The sequence below is a fragment of the Zeus faber genome (assembly GCF_960531495.2).
Source record: "Zeus faber genome assembly, chromosome: 2".
Taxonomy (NCBI): domain Eukaryota; kingdom Metazoa; phylum Chordata; class Actinopteri; order Zeiformes; family Zeidae; genus Zeus; species Zeus faber.
Window position 1 is genome coordinate 33,276,537 of NC_137189.1, and position 10,280 is coordinate 33,286,816.

General features: G+C 45.3%; 1 protein-coding gene across 1 annotated transcript; it reads left to right on the forward strand.

The window, feature by feature from the left end:
* The first annotated feature begins 1,198 nt into the window (after nt 1-1,198).
* On the forward strand, nt 1,199-6,708 carry lig4 (ligase IV, DNA, ATP-dependent). Its single transcript, XM_079996944.1, has 3 exons — nt 1,199-1,452; nt 2,032-4,117; nt 5,502-6,708. The coding sequence occupies exons 2-3, from the start codon at nt 2,040-2,042 to the stop codon at nt 6,169-6,171; spliced, it is 2,748 nt and encodes a 915-aa protein (XP_079853070.1). The 5' UTR covers nt 1,199-1,452; nt 2,032-2,039; the 3' UTR covers nt 6,172-6,708.
* The last annotated feature ends 3,572 nt before the right edge of the window (nt 6,709-10,280 follow it).

Genomic DNA, 10,280 nt, shown 5'->3' on the forward strand with positions numbered 1-10,280 from the left:
TAGTGCGTTCACCTTTGAATATGGCTGACTGTACACAGCCCCCATGTGTTTGGCTTCTCATTTTTCTGTATTTGCTCTCCACGCTCATACTATGAGAGTGCAGACAATTCAACAAAAAGGCAAACTCATTGTTCATCGCAGTTAATTCAACAGAAAACGCCACGACCCTAGTTTTTACCTTCAAATACAAGCGCTCGTCAGCCATCTCCAAGGCAACGTGGTGTTCGACGTCGTCCTCGTCGTTTATTCATTTGATTAACGTTCCGCCTGACTTTGGTCTGTATTCTAGCGCCCCCTGGTGGTAAACCCCCACACACACACTATTGGATGAGGGAACCCTTGTCTTTGATTCGGTTTCCATAGTGATATTCAAGATTCAAGAGGTTTATGTGTCACATGCAGATACGTACCTTCATACAGATGTGCAGTGAAATGTCAGTGCAACGCAGATGATGTACAATCGTTTCTAAACTAAACACAATAGCTCAGTACACATCAAGACACACACGTTGATGTGTACGTTTTGAAATGTACATGTTTTGAAATGTTTTGTATTTACTCTTTCTGCTATTCTGACGTTGACTATAGCAACGACATCATTTCCTCTGTTGTAGGTTGTATTCACGGGGAAATGAATGTAACTGAAAAAAAGTTTGAAGTGGCTACTAACACGAAGCCGCGTGATGTGACGACACGGAAGACGTCCCAACGCAAGTTTGGTTAAATATGAGATTTGTTTAATATATATATATGTGTGTGTGTGTGTGTGTGTGTACATGTATATTATATGTCTATGTATATTAATGTATATTAATGACCCGTTATCTGAAGGCTTTGCGCAGCGATCCAGTTGCGAACCGACGCCTTTTCCGTTCCTTTTTTAATTTTTTAAACCGTGACGTCAAATCAGTGCGACAACGTCCGCGACGCCGTTATGCTGCATTCCAATGGCCGCAGAACTCGGATAAAATGACGCCTGTTACTTGGAATCGCGCAAAAGAACGGCCATTTGAATCCGAATCCGAATCCCAAGCGTAGTGTTCATGCCATGTTAACTCACGTTTTGGTAACTCGTAGCACTCGCAAGGTTGCCAAACATACACCATTTTGCTGCGGGCGTCCATGGTTTCCCGAGCGGAAGGCAATGCGTTTAGCAGTTCGCCCGGAAGTAGGAAGTGTCGCCTCGGAATTACCGATTGCCAGTTTTCAAACGACGTAGCGTGCGTCCCTATAGGCGCTAATGGCTAACGCGCAAAATCACACGACGTCTAGTTTGAATATAACAGAAATGGTGAGCCCTGGTGCGGAGCTAAGTGGTTGCTAGATGTCTTTAGATTCCAATCAGGCTTGACGATAAGCTTGCTGTCTTGGATGGAGTTGGGACCTGCCTCAACGCGTTCAGCTCCGATACTGGACGTCCACCCCTTGAGCTGTGCCGCTCTAAAAAACAAAGTAAGAAAGGAGTTTTGGTTTCAGTTATGTTTTCTTTATTTATACACAAACAATCTCGCCCTCGCTCCCTCTCTCTCTCTCTCTCTGGCACCCACACATACCCCTGGTGCGAACGTGGGTATTGAAATAATATAATAATATAATATAATAATCATAACAATAATAACAACTTTGGTATGCATTTTGATTGACCTGTGAAACCTGACTTAATTGTATTTGTTCTGTTTCTTTGTAAAGTGGAAGTCATATTTTTGTTTCTCTTTGTCTACATTGGATTCATCGCCAATTGTTTGTTGTACTATATTGATTGTTTGTTTATCATTGGTTTTATTGTATATTTCCATGTTCTTATTGCTGTTGTTTATTTTTAGGTGTATTTTCTATTTTTATAGGTTTGTTTACTGGTAATCTTGAGGCTTATTGTTTCTTGCCAATGTTTCAGATAGTTCTTAGGTCTACTTAGAACCATCTATCTAATTTTTATATTTTTCCGAGGCGCATTCTATGTGTATGGGGTGGAATTGGCTGTCATCTTAAATTTAACTAAAACATTTTTTTTTTTTTTTAATCATTTTACAGGTTTCACCATGGAGGAAACCTCAAAATGTGCTGCTGCTGCCGCTGCTGCTGCTGGTGAGACGTCTGTCGCCAGCCAGGTCCCCTTCCTTGATCTCTGCACCACATTAGAGAAAATCCAGAAAAGCAAACTCCGCCCGGAAAAGTCCAAAATTTTTAGGGAATTTATTGAGTCATGGAGGAAGTTCCACGCTGCTCTCCACAAGGACAACCCCAAAACAACCGACTCCTTCTACCCGGCCATGCGCCTCACCGTTCCACCCTTTGAGAGGGAGCGGGTGGCTTACGGCATCAAAGAGAGCATGCTGGCTAAGCTCTACATCGATGCCTTGGGTCTTCCAAAGACCGGCCACGAGGCTAACAAACTGCTAAACTACCGTGCTCCCACCACCTCCCAAGGAGAGGCCGGAGATTTCGCCAGCACGGCGTACTTTGTCCTTAAGAAACGCTGCAACAGCCAGGGAAGTCTGAGCATCAAGGAGGTGAACGACTTCCTGGACTCGGTGGCCATCAACAACGCGGGCAAACAGAAGGACCTGGTGCGAAAGAGCCTTCTGCACCTCATCACCCAGAGCTCGGCCCTGGAGCAGAAGTGGCTGATACGAATGATCCTGAAAGACATGAAGCTCGGCATCAGCAAGGAAACAGTCCTCCAGGTCTTCCACCCGGACGCCGCCGAGCTGTACAACGTCACCACCGACCTGAACAAAGTGTGTCAGCAGCTGCACAGCCCCTCCATGTCGCTCAGCGAGGTCTCCATCGGACTCTTCTCCGCCTTCAAGCCCATGCTGGCGGCCGTGGCCAACATCCGGCAGGTGGAGAAGCAGATGGGAAACAGCCCGTTCTACATTGAGACCAAGTTGGACGGCGAGCGCATACAGCTGCACAAAGACGGCGATGTCTACAAGTACTTCACCCGCAACGCCTTCGAGTACACCCAGCAGTTCGGGGCGTCGCCGCTGGAGGGCTCGCTAACACCGTACATCCATAACGTTTTTGAGCCCCACGTTGTGAACTGCATCCTTGACGGAGAGATGATGGCATACAACCCCACCACAGAGGCCTTCATGCAGAAAGGGAGCAAGTTCGACATTAAGAGACTCATGGAAGACTCTGAGCTACAAACGTGCTTCTGCGTGTTTGACGTGTTGTTAGTCAACGGCCAGAAGTTTGGAAAAGAAACGCTGAGGAAGCGTGATGATACCCTTCAGAACATCTTCACCCCCGTTAAAGGGAGGATGCACCTCGTGCCCAAGGCGGAAGCCCAAACCACGCAGGAGGTTGTGAACGCCCTCAACGATGCCATCGACAAGAGGGAAGAGGGGATCATGGTGAAGGATCCTCTATCCATCTACAAGCCTGACAAGCGTGGGGAGGGCTGGCTGAAGCTGAAGCCAGAATATGTGGATGGTTTGATGGATGAACTTGACCTGCTGATCGTTGGCGGCTATTGGGGTAAAGGGAGACGTGGCGGCATGATGTCCCATTTCCTGTGTGCTGTAGCAGAAGCGCCCAAACCCGGTTACAAACCCACCGTCTTCCACACCCTGTGCCGTATCGGCTCGGGGTACACGATGAAAGAGCTGTTCGACCTGGGCTTAAAGCTGGCCAAACACTGGAAGGTCTATCGAAAGAGCGACCCACCGGCCTCCATCCTGTGTGGCACGGAGAAGCCGGAGGTCTACATCGAGCCCTGCAACTCCGTCATCGTCCAAGTGAAGGCGGCGGAGATCGTGGGGAGCGACATGTACAAGACCAACTGCACCCTGCGATTCCCGCGGATCGAGAAGATCCGCGAGGACAAGGAGTGGCACCAGTGCATGACCCTGGCCGAGCTGGACCTGTTCCGCCACAAGGCGTCGGGGAAGCTCGCCTCGCGCCACCTCTGCATCGATGGCGACGAGCCAGAGAGGAAGAAGCGCAAGCCGGCCGTCAAGCCCAAGAAGGTGATCGGGCTCATCGACCACTTCAGGTCGCAGGATCTGTCGGGGGTCGCCAAGGAGACGGACATGCTTGAAGATGTGGAGTTCTGCATCCTGAATGGCAGCAAGGATCACCCCAAGGGGGAACTAGAAAAAGGTGTGGCCAGGTAAATAAAGTTTACCAGTTTGTTTGTTTTTGGCGGGGGGGGGGCATTTACAAGCCTAAATGTTAATGGAGTAATCATAAAATGGGTATTTTATACCTTTTAATACTAATTAAATTTTAATTGAATCATTATAGCCTGGCTTTTAAGAAGACAGATAATACCCCTTATGTTGATTTCTAAGGTCGGTTTTGGAAGCAGCGTAGTATTTCTGGAAGTGACATATTTAACCGCAGCCTTTACACCTCACAGATGAAACACAGACATCACAGTTAATTTACAGCTAGTTCCAGACGGACGTATCATGATTTATATGCCAAATAACGCGCACATCAAATCAATTCAACAATCAAAATGTAAATTTGGAAGTTCTTAGTCATGAAGCCAAGACTGCAAAGTCTAGAATTGTAACTTCCAAGTGTAGATTCAAAGTTCCAAGTCCAAAACCAACATTATGTCTGTTTCAGAAGCCTCATGTTTCTGGATGTTAGCGTTATTTGGCAGTGCTCACTTCAGAGACTGCAGTCATTTATAGTATATTTGTAATCGCCATGTAATTGGATAACCATATCTGAATGAGACACATAATTCAACCCCATGCCACCAGGGGGCTCCACCGCTGTATTTTTTCTACCTTCATTGGGGGCCATATTGAGGCCGCCCCCTGGAAGTCGAGGAGTCGAATCATCAGTCTGAAACCCGTCAGTCGGCTGAGATTCTTCAAGTCAAGCAGTGTTTGTTTTTTTTTGTTTTTTTTGTCAGTTAGTGTGCATTACAATAACATGATAAAACAGATAGAAGCTTACAAAATGCACAGGGCATTTCAATGGAGAAATATAAATTAGGGGAATCATAAATATATTTTTATATGTGAAACGTCCGCATCCATACTTTGATGCAAACAAGGCTCTCCGTGCGCCCCGATGGCAGAGAGCAACACAGACAGCCGTGCCCCTTTTCAAATAAAACAACTAAAAACACTGTGGGGATGAGGCGCGGAGGAATGGGGCACGACTCGTAGACTGGTTAAGATTATTTCCTGCGCATAATGCATGGAGAGGGGGTGATCAGGGAGAGAGTCACAGAGAAAGTGTCCCCATTACGCACGATTTTGTTCCATAAACAGACGTAAAATAAAATTCAATAAAATGCAATAAAAACACGCTGTCTCGGAGTGCCGATCACAGGCAACCCAACCCGTACCTAGCGGAATCCAAGAGCATCCATTATCCTCCTACTCGTTATGTTCACTCCACCTTTAGGATGAATTCTGCTGATTTGAAGACATAAGTTGAACTTGTTAAAATCAACCTGTGACGCATTTAACAATTTAACTTATTGATGTTCTGCCAAATAAAATGGCGTCCAATGTCTACTTGTGGCTCAGGTGCGGGGGTATCGTGGTGCAGAACCCGGGGCGGGACACGTACTGCGTCATCGCCGGTGTGGAGAACATGCGCGTGAAGAACCTGATCTCCTGCGACCAGCACGACGTGGTGTGGGCCGCCTGGCTGCAGGAGTGCCTGGACAGGAAGTGCGTAATGCCATGGCAACCGCGCCACATGATTCACATGTCGCCCTCCACCAGGGAGCACTTTGCCAAGGAGTACGACGGCTTCGGGGACAGCTACTACACCGACACGGACGAGCAGCAGCTGAGGGAGGTGTTCGCCAGGGTCCGTGACCGGGACGCCTCGGTGGCCCTGGACCTGGGCCGTGTGGAGGAGCGCTGCGGCCTGGCGGACCTCCCAACCAGCATGTTCAGGCCCTTCACGGCCTACATGGACCGGTACGTGGACCTAGGAGACCCCAGTGTGGCCGTACCAGGGTCCTGCCTGGAAACCAGGGCCCTGGAGTTCCGCTTCCATGGCGGCACTGTGGTCCAGAAGCTGGAGCAAGGGGTCTCCCACGTGGTGGTCTCCGAGGAGTCCAGGCTGCAGGACCTGAAGACCCTCAGACGGCTCTTCAGTAGGAAGTTCAAGATCGTCAGGGAGTCGTGGGTGAGGGACTCCATCAAAGCTGGACACCTGAAGGATGACAATGACTATCTGGTCTGAAGAGTAACCATGCACTAGAAGGTTTTCTATTTTAGCAACAAAAACGTTTTTAACAGTATATTAATTTTACATTGGGGCGTATTCATAATTCCATTTAAAGAAAAAGGCCATATGTCCAGGACTGATCAGCTTGCTTAGTTTTAAGCAAAAATAAAAATAATGAACCATATTAGTCTCATTCTTCAAAAAATGGGTTTTAGAAGTTTTCAAATTTCTTTGCTGACAAGTTTGACAATTAAATGAAATTTTTGTGGACAATTTTAAAGGTAAACAAACAGCAATCCATCAAATGTGATGTTGAAATTCAGGATTCAAAACATTAACTGAATAAATAGTGAGAAAGCTCTAAAGAAAAATCATATTACAGTCCAAATGTGTATCGAATGGAAGACTGGTATTTTGAAAAAGAAAAAAAAAGATGTTATATAATAAGACCTTCTGTCTGACATGTATTAGCTCAATCATTCAAACGGGGTTTAGTTTATCACGTAAGGAACTATTTAAAATCACAGACCCTTTCCCAAAGTCCAGCCAACACTGAAAAGTGAATCACTAATACTGAAAGAGTATTAGTGATTCACTTTTCAGTGTTGGCTGGACTTTGGGAAAGGGTCTCGTGATTTTAAATAGTTCCTTACGTGATTTAAACATAACGGAGGAGACCTCTCATTGTGGAATGTGTCATGTGGTCCACCTGAGGGAGGAATGAAAAAGACGGGCCTCCGCGAGGAGAAGCCTCCGGAACGAGCTCGACGCCCTCCGTCGAACGCCGCGGGGTCGCGTTTTCTTCCAGTCCCCAAAAAATGTCAGCGATGCGCCTTGGGACACGCCGCAGCCGTCATTAGCATTGCCTCTGGGGCGCACGGGCCGCCGCCTGTGGTGTCACGGCTATTGTTATGTGCAAATGCCACGTGAATACAGCCTTCAGGTGAAGGGGATGAGGTAATGTGTTTGTGATCATACGCTGTGAACGCCGGCAGTAATTGATACGTCCTCATGTTCCCCGGAGGGCAAAGTGACGTAAGATCATGGGTCTAATTGGTGTGTTGTCTTTGTTTGTTTTAGGTGCATGAATGTTCTAATTAGTAAGGCATCACTTGTGGACATATTTTATCTCTCTTATAAAGGTTGAGTTTTAAGATCTACCAGGAGGTGTTCAAGCTAAATGTTGAAATTTGGGGGGAAAAAAGAGCAACACAAAGCAGGTAAAGCTAATGCATGAAGATAACACAAACTGGGCCATCAAAGCTTAAAGATTTAAGTATTAAGGATGGAATATGTCTTCACACCAAAATATATGATCATGACATTGGAAAAAAGTACTTTTGTTACTTGAGTTCTTGGGTGCATTTAATACTCGTGCAGAATTCTGAAAGGGGAGACTTGTTGTTGTGTTGCTGACGTCCAGCTTCTGAAATTAAAAGGAGCCAGTGCAAACCGGGGTCATAAAAAAGTACATAAACAGTCTGGAATCCAGTAATAGAACAACACAACTTGTAAGTGGCCATTGAAAGCTAGAATTGCGAAAATGCCATGCCCTAATGGGGTAAATGTCCTAATTAGGCCGAATCCACTGCTTGACCCCACTACTGACGAGACCGTACATTAACAAATGGTGTGGAAGTGGCCGCTGGATAATGGACAAACTGAAACAAATGAGCACCAAGCAGAGGCCTCGCTCGGCCCATTAACAACAGGTAATGTTTGTTTATGCCAGATAAGCACACCCTATAACCTTGTACCCCCAATGAAGAAATTAGACCAAAAGCTTTAATACATTTTACTGGGTTTTGTTGTGGCTATGATTTCTTGTGGCCGGGTGGGTGGTCATCCCAAGTGTGTCAAGTTGAAGCTTTTACATTGTTAAAATGTTGTTGTTGTTGTTGTCGTTGTTAACATGTAATAAAATAATCTCTAAAATAGCTTCTTCCACAGTTTTATTAGTCATCAGCCGCAAATGTTTTCGAAACAGCTTTGACCTTCAAGGATGAGTTTGTCATTTTTGAACCCGTTCTGAAAACGAGAAACTCCCGCTTGTCAGACCAACAGTCTTCAGACAGTCTGTCTTTCCGGGTTTGATGGACGGGTGGCTCGGCCGGGGTGTCGGTCTGTCGGCGCGGGACCTGGCTCTGGGCCTGCGGTCCGTGTCCGGAGCCCGCGGTCCGGGTTCTGCACCTGCGGCTGTGCCTTGTGCCTGCTCATGGGGGTGGGTTGTATGTGTGCTCCTCAGGGGTGCAGGGTCCCCTCACGCTCCGGGACTGGGTTACAGTATCCTCTTCTGGGCTAGCGTGGGTGCTGCTCCGCGGGCTTCCGGCTTCTCTGGAGGCTGGGGGGTCTTCTGTGGCTGCAGGGCGGGGTGCTCGGGGCTTTCCTGCGGTTGTGTGGTATCTGTACGGCTGCAGGACTCAGGGGTGGCTGCGGGGCCTTTTCCGCTGCTTGGAGGCGCTACGATATAATACCAACCTCATACACCAGAACCAATTGGGACAAGTCCTGTACACTCACCTGTGTACACTTCACACACAGACACACACACACACACACACACACACACACACACACACACCACCAGCACCTTCTTTGAACACAACCCAACACCCTCCTGGTTACACCCCTCTCCTTTTCTTCCTCATTTACTTTATGACAGGAAGAGGCCACGTGCCCAATTGCTGTTCCAGTTTTATCTGGACTTAATTAATTCAGTTTTTTACGATACATATTGTCGTCCAATGTATATGTTTTTCCATGGACATGTTTTTTCTATGTTCATGTTTTTCCATGTACATGTTTGTTTCTATGTTTATGTTTTTCCATGTACATGTTTTTTCTATGTTCATGTTTTTCCATGTACATGTTTGTTTCTATGTTTATGTTTTTCCATGTACATGTTGCTTTTTCTATGTTTATGTTTTTCCATGTACATGTTATTGTTTGTTTCTATGTTTATGTTTTTCCATGGACATGTTGTTTGTTTCTATGTTTATGTTTTTCCATGTACATGTTTTTTCAATGTTCATGTTTTTCCATGTACATGTTGTTGTTTGTTTCTATGTTTATGTTTTTCCATGGACATGTTGTTTGTTTCTATGTTTATGTTTTTCCATGTACATGTTGTTGTTTGTTTCTATGTTTATGTTTTTCCATGGACATGTTGTTGTTTGTTTCTATGTTTATGTTTTTCCATGTACATGTTTTTTCAATGTTCATGTTTTTCCATGTACATGTTGTTGTTTGTTTCTATGTTTATGTTTTTCCATGTACATGTTGTTTGTTTCTATGTTTATGTTTTTCCATGTGCACGTTGCTTTTTCTATGTTTATGTTTTTCCATGTACATGTTATTGTTTGTTTCTATGTTTATGTTTTTCCATGTACATGTTGTTGTTTGTTTCTATGTTTATGTTTTTTCATGTACATGTTTTTTTAAGTTTATGTTTTTCCATGTACATGTTGCCTTTTCTATGTTTATGTTTTTCCATGTACATGTTGCCTTTTCTATGTTTATTTGTATCACCTGTGGTGATTCTCCTCCTCTTGGAGGAGTGGTAAGTTGTTTATAGACCCAAACATGGTTAAATCGTTCTCCAAAAAGGGGAATTGGTGGCAGTTCTCTGTCACAAAAAGCTGTGCTCTTGTCATCCTACAGGTCGTCCACAAGACAAGAGTTATTGCAGCAGTTCTTGATGATTAAAGAATTAATAAAGAGTTGCATTGAAGGTTGAGAAGTTGAACACCACTTGCAGACTAACTCTGTCCTAGAAGCAATTGCATACAAATACTCTGTGTTGTATGCCCAGCATGCTGACAGCACAGGTTAAAAAAAAATAGAAAAATAAAAATAAGGCCTGGGTTGAAAAATAGCAAACCTATCCTTTAAAGGTCCCATATTATGAAAAACTCACCTTTTCAGTGCTTGTGCACATACATTCTATTTCAGAAAACATGTGATTCAACAAGCTTTTCAGATTTGCCTCCCCCTCCTACGCCAAGTGGGGGATCATTAGAATTAGAACCCCCCCTATCTGAGTAAATTCACCCATGGCTTGAGAACTACCTTTGTGAGGATGCGGCATTTTTCGCACATGCTCCTGACAGGCTTGTATTATATGG

Coding starts and splice junctions, on each gene's coding strand:
- lig4 (XM_079996944.1), top strand. CDS start 2,040: ATGGAGGAAACCTCAAAATGTGCTGCTGCTGCCGCTGCTGCTGCTGGT. Junction 4,118..5,501: donor CTAGAAAAAGGTGTGGCCAG/GTAAATAAAGTT, acceptor CTTGTGGCTCAG/GTGCGGGGGTATCGTGGTGC.